Source organism: Phaseolus vulgaris, chromosome 2 (genome assembly GCF_051622355.1).
Source record: "Phaseolus vulgaris cultivar YP4 chromosome 2, ASM5162235v1, whole genome shotgun sequence".
NCBI lineage: Eukaryota > Viridiplantae > Streptophyta > Magnoliopsida > Fabales > Fabaceae > Phaseolus > Phaseolus vulgaris.
In genome coordinates, this window is record NC_143499.1 from 46,490,107 (window position 1) to 46,507,190 (window position 17,084).

A 17,084-nucleotide genomic window follows, 5' to 3' on the forward strand; every position below is an offset into this window, starting at 1 on the left:
CTATAACATGCAAATTTTTTTTATCTTTCTAGAATAAACTTATGAAAAAGTTTCGTACAAATTTATTTATAATATATATATATATATATATATATATTTATAATTATAATGAGACAATTTAAGTAATGATTAAACAATGAAATCCTAAAAAAGTTGAGAGTCCTATGACAAATGATTTTTTCCCCTTAAATTCATATTAAGATTTTAATAAGATAAAGAGAGACATTAAAAAACAACATGCTGAAATGTTTTGTAGAGGTCGTTTTAATCTTAAAATATATATATATATATATATATATATATTTTGAATAAATTGTTTAAAAAAAAAGACATGTTTACGTATGATGCTTAACCTAAGAAATGCACTTCCATTGATAAGTTGATTAACAGTGACTTATCATGTAATTAAACATATGAAGCTTGACATGGAAAAAAAAAAATAGAGAAAAAAATAAGAACTTATAAAGTATTTATGAATGATCTATAGAACACAATTTTGAATATTATTTATGATAAATTATAATTCACTTTCCCGATTAAAAAGTTAATAAATCTCATCACAACAATATTATATATATATATATATATATATAAATAAATAAGAGTGTCACAAAACAAAAAATAAAATTATATTGGTTGGTCCTTAAAAACTTTAAAATTAAATGCATTAGCACATAAAAAAATAAAAACATCTTTTTCATTCATAAAATAAATCTGGTTTGCTTTTTAATTAAATTAATTTAATCACATGAATTAATACTTAGATTAAAAAATTTAAATAAATCTATATGTTTAATTAATAATCAGTGTTGTGTATTTTATTATTGTACATTAAATTGTAGTTAGAGATTAGACGGAACAGTTTGTAAACCTATTTTTTTTTTCTATTTTTAATACTTTTAAAATAAATATAAATTTATTTATTTTATTTAGTTAAATATAAAGTTTCATACTTAAAATTATGATTGATAAACTATTCTCTTCCTCTAATAATTTGTTGTTCAATCATTGAGATTATACTAAAAGAATAATGTCTATTTTTAAAAGTTTTTATATAAGATTAAATTGTCAATATAAATCAAACACTTGATAATAAGACAAACACTTAATAATAAGACACATGTGAATAATATTAAAATAATAAAATAAAAAACAAATATTACTAAATAGAGTACTTTTAATAATATCGTTCATTTTTGTACCTTAATCAATTTTAGATAGCCTAAAATATGTGTTTTTGTTATATTATATTTTGAACTGATAATATATTATGCCATGAAACCTATGATATTACAATAACAAAATCATAATGAAATATGTAGAAAAAATGTTCAAATATTTATATTTGAAAAGATTTATTTATTTTTATTTGTAAATCTTTTCTTACCTATTTTGAAGAAGTTACATTTTCAAATTAAATAAGAGTGTTTAAAACAAAACGCACGCGTAATCACTTAATATTCAAATTTAAAAACAAAAGAATGAAATTAAAACTAAATATACGTTGCTTTTAAAGCATTTAATTTTCTTGGTAATAGGTGGATTGAGTTTAAAATGCACTCATATGTTTATGATGGCTTCAAGGTTTTAGCATTTATGGGAGAACGATACATATGTCAAAATCAAGAGGTTGAAGAATAAGTGCTAAACCTAAACCAAAACAATTATTTTAAGAAATTGCAATTTTGTTTTTAATTATTCTTCAATTATTTTAATTTTATTTAAATACAGATTGAAACAACAAACTATAACATTATTTTAGGAAATGTATAAGTGAGACTCAAACACACCTATTAAATGGTATATTAACACATGAATCGGACATCGATACTTGTACGACACTTGTAGAACAGGTATTAGTGATGTCTCCAATTCAAAAAATATTTGTTGAACTTCTAACAATTTTAACAATTTTAACACGATTATAAAACAATTTAAAGATATATATATATTAATTTTTTAAAAACTCAAATTTATTATATAATATAATTTATTATATTATTTTATGTTGGTTTGAATATTTGAAAACATTGAGGATAATTTGGTTGGGCTTTGATGTTGTGAAGAGGATGATTTGTTTTGAAAATAATGGTATGATTTGAGTGTGTTGGGCCCATTAATGATGAATTGGTGCCCTTCCCCTCTGGCACACATAAAAGATTGTGGGGACACAGTCTTTTGGAGTGCCCTAAAATTCAAACTGTTTTTGTCTCTTTCTTAGCAGAATGTGCTGAATGGGAGCCATTAAAACGACAAAGGTTTGTTAATGGTCTCACATGGGGGCATATGCTTCCCATCGCCATCCCTTAAAAAGAGCGTAGCGTTTTGGAGTGATGTTGAAATGCCCTAATCAATTTTTCTGTAAGTCAATACCACACTGTCGTTTTGGATCGATTGGGACATTTTTAAATTCCATATTCTTCAACATTATTTTCTTTCCTCTTCATATTTAATACTAATTAATTATGCATATTCATTTTTAGATCAATTATCTTTAAAATATAATGTCATGTTGCTTTAAAAACTAGTTTATATATATTGAAAGGGAGAAAATAAATGAAGTTATTAATTGATTTTTTAACTGCACAGTATTTTATAAGTTCTGTATCTTTAATAGGACAATTCTAAATTATTTTACACATCTTCCTAATTTATTAAATGCATTTTATATTTTCAAGCAATTAAACGCGTGCACTTTTATTTAATGAAATAAGTTATTTTTCTGTTGAAAAGGACCATAGACATAAAAAGAATAATTATAGGAAAGGTTCCACCATTAAATACACGAGAGAATTAATTTTTGACAGTTTTTTCATGCACCAATGTTTTGAGACTTTAACTCACTAACATTTGATAACACTAATATGACTTTGATAAGAAAATAAAGTAAAATTTGATTAAAGATTATTTGTTGTAGTAATGAAATTTAAACCAAATATGAAATTTAAAAAAGCTACTTATTTTACATATGGCACTTGATCAATATATTTAAAGTATGTCAGGCCTTAAATGGATTAAACCTGTTCTCTTACCCATCTTAATTTTTTTTAATGTTTTCAGCAATTTAAGAAATAATTTCTGGCATGACTTTATTTAAATATATTTATCAATAATTAGTTATTAATAAAAGAAAAATATTTTTTTTCATATAAACCAAAATTATTTATGTACAAGTTCAAATAAATTTTAGACAATTTTTAAAAAAAAATACTAAAAAAGGTGGTTAAAGAGTAACTAATTTAAAATATAATTAATTATTATATTAATTAAGTTATATATTATTTTATAAAATAAATTATTAATATTTAAAGTAATTTTTATTATTAATAAAATATATAAACTAATTTTTAAATTAGTATATATTATTAAAGTTTTAACTGCTAATTTAAATTTATTGATTAATTTATAATTTAAAATAGTTAGTAATTAAAATCTTAGTAAATAATATTATACTAATCTAAGAATTGTTTTATAAATAAAAATTAATTTATATATTAATAATTTTTTAATTTATAAATAATGAACTTAGTATATAAGGATTAATTATTTTTTTTTATCTAAATTAGTTGTTACGTAATTATTTATTTTTAGTGAAACTTTCATAAATTATTAATAAATAATGATATTTTATCTTGATATTATGTATTTTTTTTTTTTTGAGAGATCCTGACTCGATGATATTCAAGTCTGGAAGAAGTAATAATATATCATTGAACCGAGAGAATGATATCTCCTTGAAGAATTAAAAAATAATGCGATCTTATTAAATTAATATCATTTTAAGAAACTAAAAAAAAGAGTGAATCATCATCAGTGAAAAAAATAAATGATACATTTAATGGAAATTAAATAGAACCAGTGACCATTCAGTTTTACTTAGTGAAGATTGATATGGAATTAGAGAACGTTATATAATTTGATTTATAAAATGTCGTACTTTAAATACACGCAGTAAACAATTAAAGCGCATAACTAATCACTTTCATCTTTCTTAAATATAAGTTAATAAATATTCTTTACAACTCGAATATCAAGATATCCTAGTTCTATCATCAACAACTTAATATAGATGACTTATAATTTATAAAAAAATTAATCTAAATCTTGAATTCAAACATAAATACTTATACAATAAACATTAATTAAATAAGCTTCTAACTAATTTATTTATTCAAATTAGTCTTAAATATATGATGGTGATTTTGGAAAGAAAGAAAGAAAAGCCAGCAAAAAGTACATGTAATCTCCAAAACAAGTTTTGTATTTTCTAAAAATAAAAAAGGTGGCAAATGAACAATGTTTTTGAGTAAAGAATAAGATACACTCTTTCTTTTTGTCATTTCAAAACAGTTTTTTATACCACTAACCACGTATATTTTAGCTTAATTAATAATTTTAACTTTTAAATGTTTAATACGCCATTTTAGAATAATAATTTTATCATTTAGAATTGTTCTATTTAATTCGAGCAAAATTACTTATAAAAAAAAACACACTTGTAGTGTCTAATTTACCAGGTCTTATATCTCATTTAGTTATTCGTTTGCACGTATTCTCTACATTAGTACGTGCCTAGGAATTCCAAACAACATAAAAGGTGAGCTATTTTCTTAAAAATTAATACTATGTTTTATTTAATAATTAAAAACATAATGAAAAAAGTGTATTATTAACATTTCTTTTATAAAGCAGATTCCTCAACTATATTTTAATATTTTTCGCCGCTGGTTTTCATTTTTATGCGTGTTAAACTATAAAATTTGAGTAACTATTATTTCAAGATTATAGACAAGATTACGAAAGAAATTATGTAACTATAACATTGGAGTCACAGATTTCATAATCCACACACACATATACAATGTATTGTTTATTTCTGAAATGCTCTCATAAGCAGATGAGAACTTCAATTCAAAAAAAGATGACTGAGAGAAGAGTGTAACTTCAGTCTCTGTCACAAATTTCACAACACAGAGGTAAAATTTATGATTAACTTATGATACTTTCCATTCTCATTGCTCTGAACATCGATTTAAGAATCAACAATTAAACGATTCCTCAAGTTAGAACTGCAACACGTCACAAACACCCAACAAGGTACAAAAGACCAAGTTTGTTCTGGACTATCTTAATCAAAACTAACTTCAAAAGCATCCACCGAAAAACACAAAAAAAGACCAAACCAAAGCCAACAAGAAGAGCTTAAAAAATGCGAATCCAAATGCCGAAATCATAGTGGCCATCTGCAAGATTTAACAGTTGTATAAATGGGCGTGGAGCCTACTTCGATTCCACCACACCCAAGTCAGATCCATAGCGTTCTTCACTCTTGACACTCCATTCTGAACCTTGCAGGCACAATAAAAACGCTACCGTAGCCAAAGATTCACAAGTCAAACTACTGTCACACAACCCACATCCAAAGATAACACTCCTTGTAAGGACTTAGCTACAGTTTCTGCACCCATCAACACCTGTTGTAAAGGTTGGCGCTTTTTGCTTTCATTTCTTTCATTTTATCTCCTTTTCTTCACTTTCCGAAATGGGTGTCTGAGTCTGACACCATATTTGTTTCTCTCCTCACTCATTACCAATAACTCAGCTATATGTTTTTTTTGGCTTCGGTTGTAATGATGTCTGTCTTAATTTTCGTAACTAGTTTGCTTGAGTTTTTTCTTGCTACTCCTACAGTGCTTGGAAATTTGAATGCTTGGATCGTTCTTTGATCTTTGCAGAGGAAAGAGATTGGTTGGTTTGGAAGGAAAACAGTGAATGATGTATGGCATGGTGTTTCAGTTTCTCTGCCTAGTAAGTATTCAGATCTGAGCCACATGACTGTAGTTTTGTCAATTAATTATTTTGGTAGCTCTGGATTGTATAGTGTTTTAACTTTCTTTTTCTTCTCAATGATTCTTCCTTCTCTTGCTTTTAAATTTGGTTGGTGAATTACTTAACAACGAATTATGAGTTTTCTTCAAGTGAGTTAAGTTTTTGCATTTTCTGATTTTGGATCCTATTGTATGTATAACAACAGTAGTAAGTGTCCCAAATTGGTGCTACGTTTGTTCAGGTCAAAATATTTTTTGTAAAGTAAATATTCTTTTTAGGTTGACCATCATGCTTCCTACCACTGGTAATTACTGTTTATGATTTGACCAATTTATCTTTTTCTTTTCTTTTTTGGAAATTTTGAGATCTATAGAAGTGTAACTTAGATGATGGTGGCACTGTTAACTTTTTCTTAAAAGACTCAGACTTTGTCTGGCTTCCCCCCTCCCCTTCTTTACTTTGTTTTTTTATATTACTAATTTATACTTTATAGTACCAAGCATACAGTGCAGAGCATTCAGTTTTGCTTCTTTCTGCAATATTGGAACATTGAATGATTGGAAATTTGGAATGCATCTTCTGACTGATGAATTCGTTTTCCTGAAACTTCACAGTGCATCTTCCAATAAATTTTGTGTGCATGGGACATGGTATCTTCCATAATTGGAAAACATTCACATACCGTCTGTAACTTGAAGGATGGACATCCAAGAAGAGAGCTCCTCCACAGTAGGACCCTTGACAACAAGTTTAAGGAACATGTCATCCTCATCTTCAGCTTTTTTTTCAGCTAATCAGTCACCATTTTTCTCTCCAAGATCATCATCGTGTCAGTTATCAGAGTCTTTGCAACCCGATGCTCCCAGTGACAGAATTAATCTAGATGTTGCTGCCTCCAGTACCAATTCAGGGATTCCGGAACCGAAGTCTCTAATGAATGTTGGATTCACCTTCTCTGAGGTGGATGCATCTCCAGCTGGCCGTAATGCAGGTGATTTACAGAACCTTGACCGCATATCTTCCTCAGTGGGCATCTCTAGTTGCACTGTGTCAGGTCACTTCCATCCCTATGATGATAGTTATTCTGGACCGAAAGATAAGAGAAGTAAAAAAGCCAGAAACAAAAGAATATCAGCAACACCAGGTTCCAGATCACTTTCTTCTTATAGACTAAAGAGTTGTGATGTCTATATAGGATTACATGGTCGTAAACCTCCTCTAATAAGATTTGCTAATTGGCTGCGTGTCGAGTTAGAAATTCAAGGCATAAGTTGTTTTGTATCAGATAGAGCAGGATATAGGAACTCTTGCAAGCTAAGCATTGCAGAGAAAGCTATGGACGTGGCTTCATTTGGGATAGTGATTATAACAAGGAAGTCTTTCAAGAATCCATACACAATTGAGGAACTGCAATTTTTCTCTAGCAAGAAGAACTTGGTCCCTATATATTTTGATTTGAGTCCAGCTGATTGTCTCGTGAGGGATATAATTGAGAAGAGGGGTGAGCTGTGGGAAAAACATGGAGGGGAGCTTTGGCTTTTGTATGGAGGGTTGGAGCAGGAGTGGAAAGATGCTGTTCATGGCCTCTCACGTGTTGAAGAGCGGAAGTTGGAAGCTCAGGATGGAAACTGGAGAGATTGCATACTGAGGGCTGTCACGTTGTTAGCAATGAAGTTAGGCAGAAGAAGTGCAGCTGAGCATTTAACAAAATGGAGGGAGAAAGTGAAAGAAGAGGAGTTACCTTTCACTCGGAATGAGAACTTCATTGGTAGGAAGAAAGAGCTTTCTCAACTGGAGTTTATGCTTTTTGGGGATGTTACTGGAGATTCAAGGCAAGACTATATTGATCTTAAGGCCAGACCCAAAAGAAGGAATTTGACCATTTGTCGCAGCAAGAGTAATGTGCTAGAGGAAAGGCATGTGGGAAATGGAAGCAGGGAGGAAAAAACACCAGTTCTATGGAAGGAGTCAGAGAAAGAGATTGAAATGCAAAGCATTGACTTTTCTCAAAGGCACTACCGGTCAAGGCTGAAACGAGGAGGAAAGTATACTAGGAGGAAAAAAGGAATGAGGATATTATATGGGAAAGGGATTGCCTGCATATCAGGAGATTCAGGAATTGGTAAAACAGAACTTATTCTTGAGTTTGCTTACAGGTTTCACCAGAAATACAAGATGGTGTTGTGGATAGGAGGGGAGAGCAGGTATATTAGGCAAAACTATCTTAACATCAGGTCCTTTTTAGAAGTTGATGCGAGTGTTGAGAATAGTTTGGAGAAAACTATGATAAAAGGATTTGAAGAGCAGGAAGAAGCAGCTGTTTCTGGAATTCGCAAAGAGCTAATAAGAAACATTCCATATCTTGTGATTATTGATAACTTAGCAAGCGAAAAGGATTGGTGGGATCACAAACTTGTGATGGATCTTCTCCCTCGTTTTGGTGGAGAGACCCATGTAATTATATCAACGTGCCTTCCTCGTGTCATGAACTTGGAACCTCTGAAGCTTTCATACTTGTCTGGAGTTGAGGCCATGTCTCTAATGCTAGGAAGTGGCAAGGAGTATCCAGTTGCCGAGGTTGATGCTCTTAGAACCATTGAGGAGAAGCTTGGAAGGTTGACTTTGGGCCTTGCCATTGTCAGTGGAATTTTGTCTGAGTTACCTATAACCCCAAGCAGGCTCTTAGATACCATAAACAGAATGCCCTTGAAGGACATGTCTTGGAGTGGTAAAAAAGCTCACTCATTCAGGCAGAACACTTTCCTCCTGCAACTCCTTGAAGTTTGTTTCTCAATATTTGATCGTGCAGACGGTGCAAGGAGCTTGGCAACCAGAATGGTACTGGTAAGCGGATGGTTTGCACCTTGTGCAATTTCAGTTTCCTTATTGGCACTTGCTGCTCAGAAGATACCAGAAAAGCAAAAGGGCACTTGTTTCTGGAGAAGATTACTGCAATCCTTGACATGTGGGTTCACATCCTCACACACCAAAAAATCAGAATTGGAAGCATATTCTCTGCTGCTAAGATTCAATATCGCAAGGAGTAGTACAAAGCAAGGACATATACATTTCAATGAAATGATCAAACTATATGCTAGGAAAAGAGAAGTTAACGGATCTGCACAAGCAATGGTTCAGGCTGTTATCAATCAAGGGTCAATATCTGAAAGCATAGAGCATTTATGGGCTGCATGTTTTCTGGTATTTGCATTTGGTCATAATCCTGCGGTTGTTGAACTCGAGGTTTCAGAGCTCTTATATCTTGTTAAAAAAGTGGTTCTGCCTCTTGCAATTCACACTTTCATTACCTACTCTAGATGCACTGCTGCTCTAGAGCTTCTGCACCTTTGCACCAATGCCTTGGAAGCTGCAGACCAAGCATTAGTCACCCCGGTTGATAAGTGGTTTGACAAATCACTATGCTGGAGGTCCATTCAAACCAATGCCCAGTTGAATCCTTGTCTTTGGCAAGAGTTGGCTTTGTGTAGAGCCACTGTGCTTGAGACCAGGGGCAAGCTAATGCTAAGAGGTTCACAATTTGACACAGGGGATGATCTAATCAGGAAGGCTGTTTTCATCAGGACTTCAATTTGCGGTGAAGATCATCCAGATACCATATCTGCTCGTGAAACATTAAGCAAACTCACTAGACTAATTGCAAATGTCCAAATTCGTGCTTCTGCATAAACTTTATTCTGCATCTTGTAAGGAAACTCTAGAATCATACACTAGATTTTTAGAATAAAACTACTTCTTTATACTCTTTCATGGAACTTTCTACAGCATATTTTACAAGTCTAAATACCAGATACAATTTTATTTAAGAAGTATTCCTCCTTCTTCACCTGCTTTTCTTCACAGGTTTAGTTTGCTTCTTCACTTGGTTAATAATGAACACAATTATATTATCATCTTGTTGCAAAAGTCTTAGCTTCAGGCACCAATATGCACCCTCTGCAAGTTGAAGGAGTTTCTCAACATTTAACTTTTTATCACCTACACATAAGAATGACTTTTTGGGGTTCTGGAAATATATCTTGAAAATACAAGAGATATACAATAGAGAGGAGTTTGTGGTTTATACATAAAAATGTAACAAAATCTCAAATATAAACAATATCTTATTCTTAACTTTCTAAATCTAAATAATAAATATATTTTATTTTTATGTAAAAGATCTTTTTTTTTTAAATTGAGAATTTTCCTAAAAACTAATTTAAAGAAAAGATATTAAGCAAATATTATCAAGAATCTTTCCTGTCTTAATATCTGTTTATCTGAATTTGTCTTAATATCTGTTTATCTGAATTTCAAATTTGGAGCAACCAACTTGCTCCAATAATAAAATTGTTTAAGAACTACTTCTTTAATTTAAGTAAAATATCAAACAATATGTTAAAAAAAATAATATACTAAATTCATAATTAGTTCATTTATAAATGGTTGACTTGCATTTTCTCCCTTTAATTTAAATTATGTATGGTTTTGGTTTATTTAGTTTTTTGTTGGCTAATTATGTTTTTCTTATTAAAGAAATTTGATGTCTTACTTGTATTTCCCCCTAAAAACTCTCACATTTTCGCTTTTACTCAAAATTATTAATCGAATCAATTAAATTTCATTTCACTATAATTCATTAACCAAAACATTAAACTTTGTCTATCTTGAAATTTGATTCTTTTTCAACGCTATTATTAATTACATCTTTAAATCCTTAAATTTTACTAAGTTTTCACTAAATTTCTTACTGCACAATTTTAAAGTTATTTTATATTTCATAATCCTCTTTAGATAGAAAATACCGGTTGAAGGGTTTTTTAAATAGAACAAAAATTATGGCATCTAATCAAAATACCATTATTTTTCCTGTCTCGAAAACAATTGAAGGTAAAAATTAATATGGTTATAAATTTACTGAAATATGTTTTTTTAGTGTTTTAAATTAAAAAAAAATATTTTTTAAGTTCTTGAACATGTTTTTGTCCATTATTACTAACATTACATTCGGTTTTTTATTTTGCTAAACGACACGTGTGATCAAAATAATAACTTAAATTTATATATTTATTTAGAAAAAATATAGGTTTAGTCTATCAAATATGGGTTAAATTTTATTTTACTCTCTTAAATTTAAAGTGAACCTTTTTAGTTTCTTAAATTTAAAGTGAATTTTTTAGTTTCTTAAATTTAAAATTGAGGTTTTTAGTGTGCTAACAACAATACTAACAAACAGTTATTTAAATTACAATGTTAATGTTAAATAAGACAATATGAAAATTATAAAATATATCGGTCGGTACCGGACGAGCTAATTTTGGACCTAGTGATCGATCGACTAAGTCAAAGAACACATGAAGTTACACAATAAATAAGAGTAATGATGGTTACAATAACACACTTAATGAGTCACATTCATATCCTGAGATATGCGAGAAATATATCTGACAAATCAGTTAAATACTAAGTAACTGAAAGATGTTATAAATATAAATATTCTATAAATGTTTCAATATACCTATATACCTAATCAAGGATCACGATGCATATCAGTCAATAACTGATATACGACTCATCATGGCAAGGCCCATAACTAATCCTATAAATAAAAATATATCATGAAGGAGACTTGAAGAGAGGAATAAGGAGACATAAAAATTTATTATTTTATACATATAATCCAAAAGTAAAACATAAATGTATAGTTAGTTGCGATGACAAGTATGATCATAATAATATATTACTGCATCCGTTATGTTATTCCTATTATATTTCTTTTTTCTTTTATCTTTAATCTCTCATGTATTCAAAAAAAATAAAAACAAAATAATCTATTTTGAATTTATCGTTCATCAAACCTATTGATATATTTTGAAAGATACATACACCTCTTACAATGTACATCCATTATCTCTCTATTAAGAAACAAAGTTCATGCGATATTGGTGCTAATGAGCTAATATCCCTGGATGATGTGCTCAGAATCAATCAAGAATTAGATAATAACCTTCTCTTCTTCGATGATGTGATCAGAATCAGTCCCTAAAAATCTAGATAACAACCTTTCTTACAATATAATTAACCTAATTAAGTGTACATAATGGTATTTTGATTGATGTCGACCTAATCCAGACCCACAACGGAGACCTCATTACGATTCTATAAATATGTACTCATTTTAAAAAATATGTGATGAACAATATTTATTATCCTCACTTACTAAATACTGAATACTAACTTAGACATTACTAAATACTGAATACTAACTTAGACATCAAAGTAACTTTTGCAGGTATCTTATTTTCATTGTCAAAGACCAGATCTCCCGTGGAGCTGGGGTGATAAGGAGCACTTAGGAAGATAAGGAGAACAATTCTCAACCCATACAAGAACAACTCAAGATCTCACATAACCAACAAATGGGAAAAGCATCTTCCCACAATTTCATCTAGGTGAGAGAAGTAATAATTCATACGCATTCAGAAATTGAATTTTCTAGCCACATACTAAATATCTTAAAACACCTTCACAAATCAATTTACACAGACACCATGGAACAGATAGAAAGGCGTGAAGTTTTCCTTCAACCCTAAGAACTTGTCTCTTGAACCTATTCTTGGACTGAATATGAAATCATATGATATCATGTACAACAAAATAGGACAGGCATTATATGTAAAAATCTAAGGATCAGGTTGGCCAACGATGGCATCATCACTAGAGGCATAAGAATCTTCTTCACTCAGCTCATCCTCGCTAGAATCTGGATCCTCTACGGCTCCAATGTCTTCTGGCTTGGCATATTTCTCACAATATTCTGTTCATTGGCTCAAAAAATAAAAATTATAAACAAAAGCACCTGCTTAGAATATAACAACAAATTGAGATATGGTAAATATATTAAACTGATGTTTCTCTTGTTAGTCTTTAAACTACTGTCTCACTTGAAGCTAGGTGTTAAGCTAAAAACAGTGTAACATCTAGGTTTCGGTGACCATGACTTACAATGCATAAGTATTCACATATGTGAGTAAGCATATTTTAAGGAAATAATCATCATTTCTGTTATCTTTCTAAGAACTTTTATGATAATAAACAATTATTTATCGCTATACCAAACATGGCCAGAGATCTAGGACCTATGATTCAATTGACACAACCAATAATAGAAGTTGTATGACAGTGAATTGGAAAGTACTTGCTTTGATCAGAAACTCAGAACTTGAAAATGGTTGTGTATGTTAAATACTTTATATTATCTCAGTTACAAGCAAAATATTAAACATTATACCATGAAAACACAAGGTGTATGTTATCATTTGAGTGTCTGAATTCAAAAACTATTCTTTTACATACTCAATGTACACTTATTTATTATTATAGGGTGGGATTGATCAATGCTAAAAGGAATACCAGAATAGGATGCAAGCAGGTAATGCAATTTGCTCTATTTATCCAAAATAAAAAAAAATAAAAAAAGCAAGAAAGACGGATACAAGATACAGTTTGGTTAAATAGTTTAATTAAACACTTATTATTATTAAGTTCATATTAAATGAGAGCTTTATTCGAAAAGCATAACTGTAAATCTGATTGAAATAAGTACAAAAAAAACTTATAAGAAGGTAATTCAAGTCCACAAGACCTCTTTCAATGGCCAATATATTGCATATAAAAGGCCAAGGTGTCTAAAACTGAATGTTTTAGTGACTAAATTATATGTCAGTATAGAAGTCATGAAGTTGAGATGTCCAAATTTCTTAGAAGCAAAAAGAAAGAATAATGCCAAAGCTTTCAACCTGAAAGCTTCTACTAGCATATTAAAGATAAGTGATTGGCTGCGGGAATCCTCATTGACAAGTGTGAACATATTCTAAATATGTTGGGGAAGTGCTTTAAATCGAACAAATCCTTTGGCACAAACTGGAGATTTCAATTGTTGAACTTAATAATGATATTACAAAACATTTACAAGCGTTGTGCTAAGGGATTTGTGCTCAATATCAGTTTGGGCAAAATGATATTGACCCTTTTGCATAAACTTGAATCTTCAAAGCTTTTGATTAACCATTAACTAGTTAATGATATCTCACTTCACTCCAATTGAAATTGGATAAAAAAAAGATGACTTTTGCTATTGTTAACAATAATGAAGAAACCCTCTTACTATGAACATGAATTACCTAAACATGAAAAAAATATTATAGTTTTTATAGAAAGGATTACCACCTTTGACCCTTTGTTCATATGTAGCATGATCTCGGATCATCAAGGCAGCAGCATCACTATTCAATGGATCTGATGCATTGGGATACAGAAGAAGTTGAGGAAGAAACACCTCAAACACATTAACAAGGTCTGAAAGGAAATAAGAAAAATCACCAAATTTTAAGTAGTGGCAGTAACAAAGCAAGGCGGAAGTATGCATATAATCAAATTCTTTAAACATTACTTACCAAACATGGGACTCCAAGTCTGGTTAATAACATCTAAGCATACAGCACCAGACCTAAGCATTAGAGGAAACTGTATAAATGAATTACTGAGTTTTGCAATGTGTTTGTGTAACAACAAATAGACTTCCCATCGAGTGTAGTGACCCTGCTTAAATAAGATATAAACTATGATTCAATGAAGTTATGGCTGCAGTAGAACAACTTACAGTTCATCAACATTAGGATGGAAAATTTTGTTGACAAAGCCAATAGATGGAGACTTATAGGGATAAGCATCAGGTAGCTCCACCTTAATCTTCCACACACCAACCTCATAGGGACCTGCACACGATTCTTATAAAAGTGAAAAAAAAGAGAGAAAAAGAAAACAACCATCCATTTCCATCTTTGAAGTTAACTAGACATAGATCCTAATGCAATTCATCCTCATTGAAGAAAATAGCCAAACATTAGAAAAAAAAACAGCCGAGTTCAATTCAGGGTTAGTCTCAGCTATTGACTACTGATCTAAACACTTCACATTGAATAACTTCAATTTCAATGGAGACAAAGTTGGACAAAGAGAAAAATATCATCTCAATTCTGAAAAACAAAATAAAAAAAAGTAAAATAATGGCACAAAGGGATGCAAAAATTTACTATCTTTAGGTCCCCGGAATTCCACAAAGAACTCTTGCATGCCATCGTTGATCATCTCCACCTTGTAATCACTCATCATCCTGATGACCACCTGATCCATGTCAATCCAACACACCCCAAATGGAAAAAAAAAAAAGACAACAAATTTATGCAAAAAAAAACAGCTTCTGAAATTTAAAAAATAAAAATAAAAAAATTTCAAAAAGACAACACACAGTTTCATCAGGTCCATGTCTCGGCGTTTGCTAGGGGAAGACATTGTTTCTCTCTTTGCTTGTCTCTTGTTATTTGTGCGAGTGTGCTGCTGCGCAGCTCTGTGGAATCAAATGCAAGAAGGAAGAGTGAAACTGTTTACTTAATGTTCCACATATATATATAAAAAAAAACTCCGACCCAAACACAAAAAAAAATAATATTGTAATTTTATATTCAAAATTAATGTGAAAAAAATAAATCTTCATTCATTTTATATTTTTTGATAAATAATTGGTTTGACCGATATAATGCAATTAATTTTATTTTTCAAATCTATATTTTTTTTATAAATTTTTATACATGTTATTCTTAATTTTTATAGAGATAAAACAAATTTAAAATAATATGTTTAAAAAACAAGGATTAACATGGTATGTTAATGACCTGAATGTAGCATTTTAAAGTACAAAGATCAAAATATAAAACTTGTACAACTATAAAAATGAATAGTTAAACTTCATTAAAAAAATTATAAGTCAATGACAACACTATAGATATATCCTTTCAGTGTGCTTATGAGTTAGATGCCTCTTAATTTGACCATTCTAATAACATGCACTTTATTATGTTCATGAATGACAACATTCATGAAGCTTTTTAACTTTATTTGAATTTTCTTTGAAAATTTGTTGACCATATAATCATTTTAATAAAAATTAAAACCAATAAAAATTATCCTTGTTTTAAGGAGAAAGGAAATTACTTACATTAATACATGTGGAAGTTAGAATGGATTATTATTAGTTAGTTGTTATGGTTATAATTAATTCTATTCATGTCACTTTTTCTTTATAAACTAGCATAATAAATATACATATGCTCGTGGATGCATTTTATTGAACAATTTTTAAATATATATACATAATTAAATAAATATAGTTTTTTTATCATAACTTTTTACTTTTATATTTTGTTATTGTTGTGTTTCCTTAACATTTAATTTCTTTCATTAAATAACTAAGCTAATTTACTATGAATGTTATCTTTCATCAATAATAAATTATAATATCATTTTACATTAATAAACTGAGACCATTTTAACAAGATTCTTTCTTATAATATTTGGATATTTTTAATGATAATTTAATGAAGTTTAAGAAAAAAAAAACTCTCTTGTTCTCTTAAACTACACAAATATATATTTATTTTTAATATAAAGGTCGATTTACCTATTGATAATATTGTCTAAGCAAGTATAATTCAACTATTGCAAGTGATTTACCATGGAATTTATTAGTAGTTATGGCATATATAACATCTATAAAAAATTGTATTCAAATTATTCATATTTTTGGCATGATTGTTGACTACTAACTCTAAAAAAAATGTGTTTACAATATAGTAAGGACAATATAAAATTTAGCATGATTGTTGCCTCCTAAAATTAGTGAGCTTTTTTACTAAATATTGGATAATGGAAAATGAGAAAATTTTTGTATCTAATGATGGTTATACTTTAATAAATATTCAAAATAAGTTTCTAATTACATAGTTTAATGACGTCATAAATGTTAAAGTGAATAAATAGTATATGTTTTAAACTGACTCCTTATATTAATGATAAAAAGTTTTTGTCTTTTTAAACCATTTTGTCATCAATAATTGAAATTCTGGATCTGATTTATGAATATATCTTTAATTAGTTCTAGGTATATTTTAAAATCTTATGATTTTTTTATTACATTTAATGTCATACATAACTAAAAATAATAGTATTAAAACTTTTTCACAATATAGAAGATACTATTTAAGTTCTAATTCAATTTATATGTCAAAAACTTAAAATAGTTGGTCATTTGAAGAAATAATCCTCATCTTAGAACATATGATCTTTCTAATTATAAAATCAAACTAATGTTGGAACTACAATCATGCTTTTGCAGAACCTAGACTAGTCACAAGATTATA

At 29.4% G+C, this 17,084-nt stretch overlaps 2 protein-coding genes across 2 annotated transcripts; one reads left to right on the forward strand and one right to left on the reverse strand.

Moving 5' to 3' along the window:
* The first annotated feature begins 5,014 nt into the window (after positions 1-5,014).
* On the forward strand, positions 5,015-9,656 carry LOC137812653 (uncharacterized). Its single transcript, XM_068614783.2, has 3 exons — positions 5,015-5,485; positions 5,736-5,808; positions 6,444-9,656. Exon 3 carries the CDS (start codon positions 6,529-6,531, stop codon positions 9,514-9,516), a length of 2,988 nt encoding a protein of 995 aa, XP_068470884.2. The 5' UTR covers positions 5,015-5,485; positions 5,736-5,808; positions 6,444-6,528; the 3' UTR covers positions 9,517-9,656.
* Positions 9,657-12,235: 2,579 nt separating this feature from the next.
* LOC137812654 (ubiquitin-conjugating enzyme E2-23 kDa) lies at positions 12,236-15,270 on the reverse strand. The gene is made up of 6 exons (XM_068614785.2): positions 15,137-15,270; positions 14,922-15,001; positions 14,489-14,603; positions 14,283-14,335; positions 14,056-14,184; positions 12,236-12,643 (listed from the first exon to the last, which is right to left on the reverse strand). Exons 1-6 carry the CDS (start codon positions 15,178-15,180, stop codon positions 12,510-12,512), a joined length of 555 nt encoding a protein of 184 aa, XP_068470886.1. The 5' UTR covers positions 15,181-15,270; the 3' UTR covers positions 12,236-12,509.
* Positions 15,271-17,084: the final 1,814 nt, after the last annotated feature.

What these genes read in the sequence shown, in the direction of transcription:
- LOC137812654 (XM_068614785.2), bottom strand. Translation starts at nt 15,180, where the DNA reads ATGTCTTCCCCTAGCAAACGCCGAGACATGGACCTGATGAAACT. An exon ending in GACATGGACCTGATGAAACT is followed by an intron (nt 15,002 to 15,136) that starts GTGTGTTGTCTT and finishes GGTGGTCATCAG; the next exon opens with GATGATGAGTGATTACAAGG. An exon ending in ATATGAACAAAGGGTCAAAG is followed by an intron (nt 12,644 to 14,055) that starts GTGGTAATCCTT and finishes GCCAATGAACAG; the next exon opens with AATATTGTGAGAAATATGCC.
- LOC137812653 (XM_068614783.2), top strand. Translation starts at nt 6,529, where the DNA reads ATGGACATCCAAGAAGAGAGCTCCTCCACAGTAGGACCCTTGACAACA.